This window comes from Nycticebus coucang, chromosome 8 (genome assembly GCF_027406575.1).
Source record: "Nycticebus coucang isolate mNycCou1 chromosome 8, mNycCou1.pri, whole genome shotgun sequence".
NCBI lineage: Eukaryota > Metazoa > Chordata > Mammalia > Primates > Lorisidae > Nycticebus > Nycticebus coucang.
The window spans coordinates 88,006,427-88,020,098 of record NC_069787.1 but is presented as its reverse complement, the minus strand read 5'-3'; the positions used below and the strand labels follow the sequence as shown (position 1 = coordinate 88,020,098).

At 45.3% G+C, this 13,672-nt stretch overlaps 1 protein-coding gene across 1 annotated transcript; it reads left to right on the top strand.

Moving 5' to 3' along the window:
* The first annotated feature begins 9,635 nt into the window (after positions 1–9,635).
* Positions 9,636–13,593, top strand: LOC128592184 (7-alpha-hydroxycholest-4-en-3-one 12-alpha-hydroxylase). The gene has a single exon (XM_053600053.1). The coding sequence runs from the start codon at positions 9,709–9,711 to the stop codon at positions 11,212–11,214; it is 1,506 nt and encodes a 501-aa protein (XP_053456028.1). The 5' UTR covers positions 9,636–9,708; the 3' UTR covers positions 11,215–13,593.
* The last annotated feature ends 79 nt before the right edge of the window (positions 13,594–13,672 follow it).

Here is a 13,672-nt window from a genome sequence, read left to right as displayed (position 1 = left end):
TCCATGGTCTAACCTATTTTTGATACTTCCTACTGCTTCTTTACATTCCCTGATTATCTCCTTCATTTCCTTAACATCCGCCATATCCTTTCTATATTCCACGTATCTCTCATCTGATTTTTTGTTCTCTTTCCATTTTCTCATCCATTCCTTTTATTGTCTTATAATCCATATTTTAAATTCCCTGACAAGTCTATTAATTCTTTATAGGTACAGTCTTCTGCAGTAGCTTCTTCATGGTCCCTTAGGGTAGTTCTTCTGTTTTGGTTTTTCATGTTGCCTGAATTTTTGTGTTGGTTCCTCCTCATGTGTTCTTTCTTCTTGCTCAACTTCTTGTTCTACTTTTTCCTTCTCACTGCCTCCTTTGTTTCAAACAGAAGTCCTTGCTCTTGATGACAGTATGTTGCAATATGTTGCTAGGACACCAAGTGGCGCTGTGGGTTTTTTAGGAGACAAAGAGCACAGCAAGCAACCTCTATAGTCCTTATTCCAAACTTAGTTGCCTTCAGCGATCGCCTGATTGTTTCCTCAGCAGTCAGACTCTGCCAGGTGGGGATCTTAAAGCTCACAAGAATCCTGTCAGGTCTCACAGTGCACCCTGACTTCAATTCCTGTGTCATGTGGGAATCCCTAAGCCTGTCCCAAGAGTGGAGTTCTGATCTCAGCAGGTGGAATTAAGATGGCTGTGACTAAGGCCCCTGCTAAGACCTTCTCACAACCTCTCCACAATGGCAGCCCCCCGGCCACTGAGACCTTCTCAATATGGTTGCCTTGGTAGACACCAAACCTGTGGCAAATCCACTCCAACAGGCATTCAAATTTGGTTGCTGTATATTGTTTGAGTCCGCCCACTCTTCCAAGCTTTCCACTCAAAGTGCAGCTTCCCCTAACGACTGAAAACTCCAGAAAAGCTTCCTCCTGTCCCAGACCTCTGTGGGCAGCCAGGCCCATCCCAGCCAGTAGCAATCACTTGCCTAATTCATCACATTTACACCTTTGTGGACCATACGCTATATCCAGGTCACCACCTCCTTGCTGTGCTCCCTAAGCTATGACTCTAGTTAAGTCCTCATGCCAGGTAATGCTGGGTTCTCTCTTTTTCCCCAGTCATTCTATAAGATCTCAGCTGAATAATCCTTCTGGTCTGCCATACTGCTCCACCCCCACAACAGACGTTCTTATTCTTATTTTGCAGGTAAAGAAAGTAGATCAGAGATGTCAAGTAACCTGTTCCTAGGTCACAAAGGACTAAGATTTAAGACTGTGCCCACTAGACTCCTCATATTTTCTTAAGGGCTTGGTATAAGAGTGAATTGAAGGGCAGTTCCCCAGAGGGCATGTCCAGTGAAGTTCCAGGATTCAGGCCTTCTTGGGTTGTTCCTGCACTGGGCTTTTTCTTCAAGCAGCTCTTAAAAGATGCCTTTCTCATGTCATTCTACTTGCCTGAAATACCTTACCTTTCATTTCACAATATGACCCTATATATCCTTTTAAGCCAAACTCAAATGACTCATTTTTCATAAACTCCCTCATGTCCCCAGTTCTTTCCCCCAACAGGTTGGGGACACTACTCTGCGATTCCACTAGCATTTAGCTTTTATTGCTTTTACTATTGTGCATTTGATATGTAAGTACTTACTTCATTTTCTCAATAGACTATGAGCTCCGTGAAGGACAATTTTTAAAACCATCTTTGTCTTCCCTCATAGTGCCTGTGATAGTTTCTTTTTTATGCTAAGCCTGTAATAAATGATTTATCAATATGGGCTGTGAAACTCTGTGCATGGCAATTTGTTTTCCTGGCCCCAACTTCTCCCATTTTAGTCTTCTGTAACCCATTTAGCATTGAACCTTGCACAATTTGTCCATACACAATGTTTTGCTCTTCCACTTAATACATTTGTGCCCAAAAGAGAGTTTATCTCATCTTTGGGCTCCACTATTCTCATCTGTAAGTAAGACTGAATGCTTGCAACAGTACAGAATTATTCCTCCATTCAACAAATACTTATAGAGTACTTATTATGTGCCAGCCAAAGTGCCAAATCTTGAGGATACAGCGATTGTCCTGGTTTTTAAAACTAATTATGCACATCTACTCCCAACTTTTTCAGTGACCTTATGTTGGTTCTTGAAATTGGCCGGGGGTAAATTATTTACAACAAGGAAATTGACAAATTCTGATAAGCCCCTATAAATCAGGTCTTATTTTCTCAGAGCTCCAACTTACTAGCACACCAAAGAGGGAGATGTACTTTATATAGAATGAACAAGAGAATCATTCTATAGAATGAAGAGCTCATTTCACATAAAGATAAAAATTTTGAAAAAACTAAAATAGGGTAATATTATAAAGTTACTGAAGAAAGAGGCTACTTATTCAGGTAGTTGGGGAGGGTCTGTCTGTCTTTCTGGGGTTTTTTTGTTTGTTTGTTTTTTGAGACAGAGTCTCACTCTGCTACCCTGGATAGGGTGCCATGGCATCATCATGGCTCATAGCAACTTCAAACTCTTGAGCTCAAATGATCCTCCCAAGTAGATGGGACTACAGGCATGAGCCACAATGCCCAACAAGTTTTTCTATGTTTATTAGAGGCTGGTCTCCCTCTTGCTCAGGCTGGTCTCAAACTCCTGAGCTCAAGCAATCCACCCACCTGGGCCTCCCAGAGTACTAGGATTACAGGCACAAGCCACCATGTGTGGCCAGGGAGAGTCTTTTTGATTAGGTGAAATTTGAGCTGAGACCTGAATGATTAAAAGAAACCAATACAGGCATGCAGTGATGCAAACCCATAGTCCTAGCTACTTGGGGACTGAGGCAAAATTATCACTTGAGGTCAGGAATTTGAGACCAGTCTGGGCGATATAGTGAGCCACTGTCTCAAAAAAAAAAAAAAAAAAAAAAGGGAAGAAAGAAAGAAAGAAACCAGGCATGCAAAGAGATAGAAAAGTACATTTTGGCAAAACAACAACAAAAAGACAAGTGCAAAGGGCACGAGAGGATCCCTGGGACAGCACTAGGGAAAATGACAGAGGTCATTTTTACAGGAAGATTGCTAATCTGTCTAGAGCTCTTTAAAGCAAGCCCTGAAACAGTTGCAGTGGCAAGTTAAATAAAAATTTATAGTGTTAGTTTTGATGGACACTTCCATGCCAATTGGAAGAATATAAATATCTCAAGGGAGACTGCATATTGAAAATTAATCTCAGCATCCATAAATACTATTATGCAGTACTTGAACAATACAGATGGAGTAAAAGTTCAAGTTCTTTAGTAAACAGACTGATGAGACTCTTGGCTCTGCCTCTTGCCAGCAGAACAATTCTGGGCAAGTTACTAACCTCTTGTACTCTCAATTGTCTCCTCTGTAAAATAAGGCACACAAAACCAGTTAGAGTGATTCATTATGGCTAGGCTATTTGCACAAACAATATGATTCATTCCAAAAATCTGTTTTCCTTCTGAGAATCCGAAATTTTGGTATGTGTAAAATGCCTATATTAAAATCCTGTAAAGTTTGCCAGGTGGAGGGCCTCATGCCTGTAATCCTAGCACCCTGTGGGGGTGGGGAGTGGGGGGCTGATGCAGAGGGATTGCTTGAGCTAAGGAGTTCAAAACTAGCCTAAGCAAGAGCAATACTTCATCTCTACTAAAAGTAGAAAAGCCAGCCAGGTCTTGTGGCTGTAATCCCTGTTACTTGGGAGGCTGAAGCAATAGGATTGATTGTGCCTAAGAGTTTGAGATTAGTGTGAGTAATGACACCATAGCACTCTACCCAGGGCAGCAGAGTGAGATATTGTCAAATAAAATAAAATAAAATAATAAAATAAAATAAATAAAATAACACAAAGTCATAAGGTAAATCCAGTAACAAAAGTCTGATTTCTATAAAAGTATAGATATAGCCAGAAGTTAACCAGTCATTGTTCTCTAACTTCCATACTGCTGTAACTACTTACTGCTTAATGGCACTGTATTCACCCTGACAGGTTCAAGATTTGTGATTTCCCCAACTGCTCCATAGATATCATTGCTATTGTAAAGCCTAAGACTGGTCTTTGAAATATTTTCCGACTCTCCATTTGGGGGAAGGGGGCGTCCCACTGATGTCAATTGGACCTGTGGACAGAATTGAGAACAGATCCAACACGCCTTGAAACCCCTACTCGGGAAATCTCTCCATGGAGAAGATGATTTCTGCTTTCACAACACTGTGAGCTCATCCCCAGTCGATCAGAAGACCCATTCTTTCCCCCGGGCCCACTCCCCCGCGCAGGGGGCTCTGCAGCCCACTCGACAGACACACCGCGCCTGGGCTCGGAATCCTGCCCAACGACCGAAAGAGGTCACTCTCACGCCGCAAGTGTGTCGCCCCCTTGCAGGCCCTCCAGCCTGTCCGGCTTTAGCGTGCCCCGAGGACACCCTGGCATGTGGTTGTCCCTCCTGGCTTCCTCTTCCACCTTCGTAACTGTGCCCTCAGCCTCGGGGCGGGGGGTGGGGATCCGGGACCAATGGAGCAAGGCTGGGTGGTGCCACACTCCGCCGGCTGGCTCTAGGTCGCTGGCCCTGGTTCCTCAGGAGCGCAGGGGAGGGAAGCCACCCGAGCCGCTTTCCCAAGGGCAAGCCAACCTCCGCCCAGCGAAGAGCCTGTCACTGCCCTTCCGGCCGGTGACCCCCAGGGCCTGGACCTGGACACTAGGGTGGCTGCACCGGTGGCGTCAGAGGAGTTTGATGCCACGTGACATGTCAAAGCCCGAAAGTGCAGTGAGCTTACTGGGTCTGCACACCGCGGGAGACTGTCGTCCTCCTCCCCTGAGCGCTCCAGGCACATTGGCCTGGGGCGGGTATGCTCCGCTACCTTGGGAGCATAGCACCTGCCGCTAGCACCACCACCGTACACACAACACACCTTGTCTTCATCTTGTCGACCTGATCAGTGTGGCCTTCCAGACTCTGCACCCTCCTCTGGCTCTGCTCTTTGCAGTACTCACACAATACAGCCATACCTCAAAGATATTGCTGGTTCCCTTCCAGACCTCTGCAAAATGATTCCCAGTATGTAGGAAAGTTATGTTCATACTGTACTATAGTATATTAGGTGTGCGCTAGGGTCTTTGGGTCAGTTGGAGAGAGTTGCAGGATGACAGATTAGTCAAGTAGCAGCGTTTATTGACATAAAGCTTCCACACTGGGTAGGGCTGCTGGGAAAGACAGCAGCTGGGATGATGGTTTTGCAGTCAGGTGTTTTTTTTGCAGTTTCTGGCCAGGGCTGGGTTTGAACCTGCCACCTCCGGCATGTGGTACTGGCGCCCTACTCCTTTGAGCCACAGGCGCTGCCGTTGTGGTCAGATTTTAAGGTTAAAGAAGTAGGTGGGGGACAGGGATAAGGTAGCTGACAAGATGATGGAGTGGGCTGTGCTTTTCATGCATTGGCCAAGGTGGATGTTCTCAAGGCCCATTGGGATGTCGGCTGGAGCCAAGATGGATGGAGATTTTCAAGTGCAGATTCTCGATGTAGACGACTGACCACTGGAAAACGTTCTCAGAAATCATGTAAGCAAGTTTGTTAGGCATAGAGCAATTTCTCAGACATACTAGAGTATTATAGTGCAGAACTAATTGTCCTAATAGTGCACAATGGTATTATGTTAAAAAAAATACATACCTTAATTTTTTTTAAAGTTTTATTACTTAAAAATGCTAACAATCATCTGAGCAAGTTGTAATATTTGTGTTGGTGGAGGGTCTGGCCTCCGTGTTGATGGCTGGAGAATGATCAGGGTGGTGATTGCTGAGGGCTGGGATGACTGTTGCAACTTCTTAAAATAAGAGAACAATGAAGTTTGCTGCATAGTTTGACTCTTTCATGAAAGGTTTCTCTATAGCATGCAATGCTGTTTGATAGCATCTTAACTACAGTAGAACATCATTCAAAATTGGAATCCATCTTCTCAAACCTTGCTGCTGCTTTATCAATGAAGTTTATCTAATATTTTAAATCCTTCCTTGTCATTTCAACAATGTTCCCAGCATCTTCACCAGGAGCAGATTCCATCTCATGAAACTATTTTCTTTGCTCATCCATAAAAAGTAGTGCTCCTTATCCATTCAAGTTTTATCATGAGATTACATATTCAATCACATATTCAGGCTCTACTTCTAGTTCCCTTGCTATTTCTACCCTATCTGCAATTTATTTCCCCAATGAAGTCTTAAATGCCTCAAAATCATCCATGACAGTTGGAATCAACTTCTTCCAAAGTCCTATTATTGTTGATATGTTAACCTCTTCCCATGAATCACAAATATTCTTAATGACATCTAGAATGATGACTCCCTCCCAAATGGTTTTCAATTTGCTTTGCTCAGATTCATCAGAGGAATTGCTATTTATGGCAGCTGTAGCCATATGAAATGTATTTCTGACAATAAGAATTGAAAGTCAAAATTACTCCTTGATCTATAGGCTGCAGAATGGATATTGTTTTAGCAAGCACGTAATCATCATTCAGCTCCTTGTGCCTTTCCATCAGAGCTCTTGAGACTAGGTGCATTGTCAATCAGCAATAGCATTCTGAAAGGAATCCTTTTTTAATGAATGGTAAATCTCAATAATGAGCTTAAAACCATGCTGTAAGCAGATGTGCTATCATCCAGCCTTTGCTGTTCTATTTATAGAGCACAATCAAAGTAGATTTAGCATAATTCTGAAGGACCCTAGGATTTTTAGAATACTAAATGAGTATTAATTTGACTTAAAGTCACCAACTACACTAGCATATAATAAGACAGACTGTGCAATAAAACAAAGCACGATAAAATGAGATATGACTGTGTAATTATATACTGTGGGCAGTAATTAATATCTTTCTCCTTCCATTAGACCAGTGGTTCTCAACCTTCCTAATGCCACGGTGTATTTTCATTGTTACAAAGGTGTCATGACCCACAGGTTGAAAACCACTGCATTAGACCATAAGCTCTACAAGAGCAGGAAACATGTATATCTCATTCACAGTTATATTCCCAGCACTTAGCAAAATTCCTGCCAGTAGTTACCCAATAAATAAATGGAGAATGAGTAGATAACCATTATATGGTTACCCAATAAATACCTGGAGTTACTCCCTGCTCCCTGAGAAATGGAAGCATGTAGGCTATCCAGTTGCTTAGGCCTTCTTTCTCCTGGGTGTGTTTCACAGAGAGCTTCTTGTGAAAGAAACACTGGAGTCGGCCCACTTCTAGCCACTCCTGGGGGCCCAGCAGGGAGTAAACAAACCTGGGAAAAAGGAGGTCATACTTGTGGAACTGCATGAATAGGTCCTCTGCCTGTAGCAGGTCCTGTTCCTTGTCCTTTGTGTAGCCAAACAAGCTCAAGTAGCCAGCCTTGAACAGGATGTTGTAGCAGAAGTGAAAGCTGGGCCATTGACTCAAGAAAGCTGGGCCATTGACTCAAACCCATTGCTGCAATAAGTGAGGTTCAGAGTTGATTCAATCATTTCTAAAAATCTCCTAAATTACTCTTTAACTTCCTACTGCTCCAAGGAAAAAAAGAATGAATGGATGAGTGAGGGTAAATGTTTGAAGTTAAGGATGAATGTAAAATGGTGTTCCAGCCATTAAAAGCTAAGGGACAAAGTTCAGCTCATTGGATCTGGTCCAGAGACAGTTTCTGACTGTGAATTCTAAGGCTGAAGAGAGTTGAGGGCACTACATACTTGCCGTGGTTGCCCTGAGCAATCACAAAGGGCTTCCTGGAGGTAGAGAGTAGTCGATGGCAGGTCCCTGCCCAGGAGAAGCTTATGAGGCAAAGGAAACTCAGGAGGGCCTATGAAAATACTAGAGGTGTCTGAGGAACCAAAGTTCCTATTTACAGGTCATTAGGAAGTTAAAGAGTTTGGACCAGATCCAATGAGCTGAACTTTGTCCCTTAGCTTTTAATGGCTGGAACACCATTTTACATTCATCCTTAACTTCAAACATTTACCCTCACTCATCCATTCATTCTTTTTTTCCTTGGAGCAGTAGGAAGTTAAAGAGTAATTTAGGAGATTTTTAGAAATGATTGAATCAACTCTGAACCTCACTTATTGCAGCAATGGATTTGAGTTAACGGCCCAGCTTTCTTGAGGATCTGTGGACTGGGAACTGGCCTCAGAGCTCACAGAAGCCCCTAGTGGCCAGCTTGCCTCAGTGCCCCAAGCCTGGGCAGCTACTAGAGGAAGTCCCCACTGCACTGAGCCTAGATTCTCATGGCGAAATGATTAGTTGAAGTCTCTATCATCTCTGACATTTCATAATTCCAGGATTCTGCCATCTTGTTAGAGAAGTATATGGGCCAGGCATTTGGACTAGTGGGAGGGCTCCAGGTGAGAGATCAAAGACTGGAGGCTGAGCCTCTGCTTGGAGGATCCTCAGTCTAGACTCTAGAAAGCTCTGTGGGTGCCCTCAGATGGATTCCTTCACACTACACCCTCAGAAGGAGTCAGCATCACTTGACCAGCTCAACCTCCCAAGGACGTAAAGCCCCAGCATCAGTGCCTCTTTCCTTTGGGTTAGGATGTCAAAAGCTGCAGTGGAAGGACATATATTCATTCTTCACTTGACTTTGACTATGTGTACTCTGTGCACATGGAGCTAGGAGCAGACGTGACTCCAACAAGTTCCTGCCCCCTTGGCAAGCATCTCTGAGACCCGAGGAGAGACAGACTTGGGAAAGGATGAGAAGATAGGCACAGAGCTGTCATGGGGCCCGGGAGAGGGAGCAGAGGTATGAGAAAAGGCTTTCGGATATGAACTAACATATATCGAGCACTCACAAAGGTGAACCAGGAACTATTCCAAGTGTTTTTCATGTATTCTCTTCATCTCACAATAGCACCTATAAGGTATTATTATTATTCATATTTCACAGATAAGGAATGGAGGCACAGTAAAATTAAGTAACTTGCCCAGGGAGGTCAACTAGAAATGGAAGTTTTTGTTGAGCTATTTATTTATTTATTTATGACAGGGTCTCACTCAGTTGCTCTGGCATAGTTCACAGTAACCTCAAACTCTTGGGTTCAAGCAATTCTCTTGCCTCAGCCTCCTGAGTAGCTGGGACTACAGGTGCCTGCCACAATGCCTGGCTAGTTTTTTAGAGATGGGGTATCACTCTTGCTCAGGCTGGTCCCAAACTTCTGAGCTCAAGCAACCCACCAGCCTTGGCCTCTCAGAGGGCTAGGATTATAGGCATTGTTAAGTCTTTTAAAGATCAGGAAGGGGTGGATGTGAAATTTCATAAGAGCGTGGTGCATTTCTACAGAATGACCTGTCAAATAAATGAATACATGAATAAATAAAGGTATAAATAGTAAGTCATGGGGATAGGGATGGGTTCAAGGTAGGCTTAAAGAGAAGATGCGAGAGCTATTGAGAAAGATCAGAGCAAAATGAGCAGCTGTGACCACAGCTTGAGGCTTCTTTTTGAACTTCCTCCTGGTTACCTCCTCCTCCTACATGAATAAGATCTGTCAAGTGTTAAGTTCAAGGGAACAGTTTGCTTCCAGATACTGTTCTGCTAGGGTTATTTACACAACTTTCAGCCACAGGGCAAGGTCCAAGGGTACAGATCTTTCCAATCTCAATATATCAAAGCCTCCCAGAGTTTTCTAGCATCCAGAGAACAGTGTTCTGTCTGGAGCTTAAACTGCAGGAGCATAGCCATGGCGCTCTGGAGTCTGGTGCTGGGAGCTCTGCTGGTGGTCATTGTGGGGTACCTATTCCTGCCAGGACTTCTCCGACAACACAGGCCCCAGGAGCCCCCTCTGGACAAGGGCACCGTGCCCTGGCTGGGCCATGCCATGGCTTTCCGGAAGAATATGTTTGAATTCCTGAAGCGCATGCAGACCAAGCATGGGGATGTGTTCACAGTGCTGCTAGGGGGCCGGTACTTCCACTTTGTCATGGACCCGTTCTCCTTTGGCCCCATCCTCAGGGATTCACGGAGAAAACTAGACTTTGTACAATATGCTCAAGAACTGGTGCTAAAAGTATTTGGATACTCTTCAGTGAAAGATGACAACAATATGGTCCAGTTAGCCAGCACCAAGCATCTGATGGGAGATGGCTTAGAGGAGCTCAATGAGGTCATGTTAGACAGCCTGTCCTTGGTAATGCTGAGGCCAAAAGGCCAAAGTCTGGATGCCAGTTGCTGGTATGAGGATGGCCTCTTTCACTTCTGCTATGATATCCTGTTCAAGGCTGGCTACTTGAGCTTATTTGGCTACACAAAGGACAAGGAACAGGACCTGCTACAGGCAGAGGACCTATTCACACAGTTCCGCAAGTATGACCTCCTTTTCCCCAGGTTTGTTTACTCCCTGCTGGGGCCCCGGGAGTGGCTAGAAGTGGGCCGACTCCAGTGTTTCTTTCACAAGAAGCTCTCTGTGAAACACACCCAGGAGAAAGAAGGCCTAAGCAACTGGATAGCCTATATGCTTCAATTTCTGAGGGAGCGGGGAGTAACTCCAGATATGCAGGACAAGTTCAACTTCATGATGCTTTGGGCCTCCCAGGGAAACACAGGGCCTACCTCTTTCTGGGCCCTTTTGTTCCTCCTGAAGCACCCAGAAGCCATGCGGGCTGTGAAGGAGGAAGCTACCCAGGTCCTGGGTAAGGTCAAGCTAGAGACCGGGCAGCGCTTCCCCTTTAAGCTGAGTGCCCTGCAATGCACCCCAGTGCTGGACAGTGTGATGGAGGAGACTCTGAGGCTGAGGGCTGCACCTACCCTGATCAGGACCGTGCGCGAGGACTACATCTTGAAGACAGCCAGTGGGAAGGAGTACCTGTTCCGCCAGGGAGACATGATGGCCCTCTTTCCATACCTCTCTGTGCACATGGACCCTGAAATCCACCCCGAGCCCACTGCCTTCAAGTACAATCGCTTCCTCAACCCTAACGGGAGCCGAAAAGTAGACTTCTACAAGGCAGGCAAGAAGATTCACCACTACACCATGCCTTGGGGCTCAGGCGTCTCCATCTGCCCTGGGAGGTTCTTGGCTCTCAGCGAGATGAAGCTCTTCATCCTGCTCATGGTCACATTCTTTGACCTAGAGCTAGTGGATCCTGACACACCTGTGCCCCCTGTTGACCCGCAGCGCTGGGGCTTTGGCACCACACAGCCCAGCTATGATGTGCACTTCCGATACCGCCTGCAGCCTGCAGAGTGAGCTCAGCCAAGCCAGCATGAGCCTGGCAGAGGGGCTTCTCCCTCAGGGTTCCCACCTCTTCTGCTCTCTACAGCCTCAGACTCCCTCCCCTACCCCTCTGGTACTTCAGCACCTCTTTCCTTTTCCCTGGTCATCCTTACTCTCTCACGCCCTGGTCATCTCACAGGCTTATTCTCCCTTTGAAACACTATTTCTTCTGGTTGTGTTCTGCAGAACTGTCTTCTTACAGGAAGCCCAGTGGAAGGGTGAACATCTGTGGCCCATTAAGTTTGGGAGATGTTGTCTGCCTTAGGAAGTCCTGCAGTAGAAAAACAGGTTCCCATGAGTCATGTGGCATCTTGCAAATCTTACCCTCCACCCTCCCACCTTGCTTTACTTTTTTTCTACAACATTTGTTCCATACATTATGAAATTCAGGTTCTAGAACACTGTCATCCAATAGAAATATGAGGCAAGCTACATGTGTGATTTTTTTTTTATTAAATCATAGCTATGTACATTAGCATGATCATGGGGCACCATACACTTGGTTCATAGATCGTTTGACACATTTTCATCACACTAGTTAACATAGCTTTCGTAGCATTTTCTTAGTTATTTTGCTAAGACCTTTACATTCCACATTTACTAGGATTCACATATACCCTTGTAAGATGCACCGCAGGTGTAATCCCATTAATCCCCCTCCCTCCGCCTACCTCCCCCCTCCCTCCCCTCCCTTTCCCCCTTCTCCCTATTCTTAGGTTGTAACTGGGTTATAGCTTTCATGTGAAGGTCCTACATTAGTTTCATAATAAGGGTGAGTACATTGGGTACTTTTTCTTCCATTCTTGAGACACTTTACTAAGAAGAATATGTTCCAGCTCCATCCATGTAAACATGAAAGAGGTAAAGTCTCCATCCTTTTTTAAGGCTGCATAATATTCCATGGTGTACATATACCACAATTTACATGTGTGATTTTTATTTTATTTTATTTTATTTTGAAACAGAGTCTCACTATGTTGCCCTCAGTAGAGTGCTGTGACATCACAGCTCACAGCAACCTCAAACTCTTGGGCTTGAGCGATTCTCTTGCCTCAGCCTCCCGAGTAGCTGGGACTACAGGGGCCTGCCACAATGCCTGACTATTTTTGTTGTTGCTGCAGTTGTTATTGTTGTTTTATAAACCCAGGCCGGGTTTGAACCCTTCTGCCTTGGTGTATGTGGCCAGCACCCTAACCACTGAGCTATGGGCACCAAATTTTACAAATTTGTAAATTTGTAAAAATTTACAAATTACATGTGTAATTTTTAAAAGACTCATTTTTAAATAGTAAAGAGAGAAATAAAATTCATTTTAGAATACATTTTGCTTAATTCAATAGATCCAAAATGTGATCAATGTGATCAATGACAGTATTAGTCAGATATTTTTATGTTCCCTTTTTCATCCTGTCTTCAAAATCTGGTGTGTGCTGTATCCTTGCAGCACTTCTCCATTCAGACCAGCCACATTGCAAATGCTCACTGACCCCCGGGGCAAGCACCCATCTTGGGTGACGCAGGTCTGGAGAAACACTGCCTTCACAGTGGGTGTTATTCAAGGTCCCTCCTCATTGCCCTCATCTCCTCTATGCACCCCCACCTCATGGGGGTCTCAACCCTCCCTTGGTTTCCATAATCATTGCTGGGCATGAGCTTCCTCTCCCCCGGAGAGTCCCCCAGCTCCTCTGACTGAGCTTGATCCATCCTACATGGAACTCAGCCTCTGTCTGCCTGCCTCTTCCTAGACCACTCCCTCCTCCTGACTTTCCTGCCTCTCTCTCTCAAGACAGTACAGTCCGGGCGGCGCCTGTGGCTCAGTGAGTAGGGCACCAGCCCCATATGCCGAGGGTGGCGGGTTCAAACCCAGCCCCGGCCAAACTGCAACAAAAAAATAGCCGGGCGTTGTGGCGGGCGCCTGTGGTCCCAGCTGCTCGGGAGGCTGAGGCAAGAGAATGGCATAAGCCCAAGAGTTAGAGGTTGCTGTGACCTTTGTGATGTCATGGCACTCAACCCGAGGGCGGTACAGTGAGACTCTGTCTCTACAAAAAAAAAAAAAAAAGACACTACAGTCCAACAAGCCTCCAGTCCTGTCAGCATAATCCCCCACAATGCCTCTGAAATTTATCCCCTCCTCCCCACCCCCACTGCCATTCCTGTACCTGTGACCTGTGCATCTCTCGCCATACCAGGCCTGCCCAGCCCTCTGTTCCCCCTGCTGCTGGAAGCTCTTTCCAAATGTGCCTCTGATTGTCACTTTTTTACTTTCCTGTCTTCCCCTTGCCTTCATACATCTGAAATTTAAGTTTTGCCACGGTTGGTTCCCAAATTTCTGAAGCCAGTGCAATTCAACTTTGCCTACTTTCATTGCTTGGCCCGCCCGGTGCAGTTACTCCTGGAACTCTTCTTGGATTTCATCCCTCTCATCCTCTCG

Bases quoted from the DNA above. Each gene is read 5' to 3' on its own strand.
- LOC128592184 (XM_053600053.1), top strand. From the start codon at position 9,709: ATGGCGCTCTGGAGTCTGGTGCTGGGAGCTCTGCTGGTGGTCATTGTG.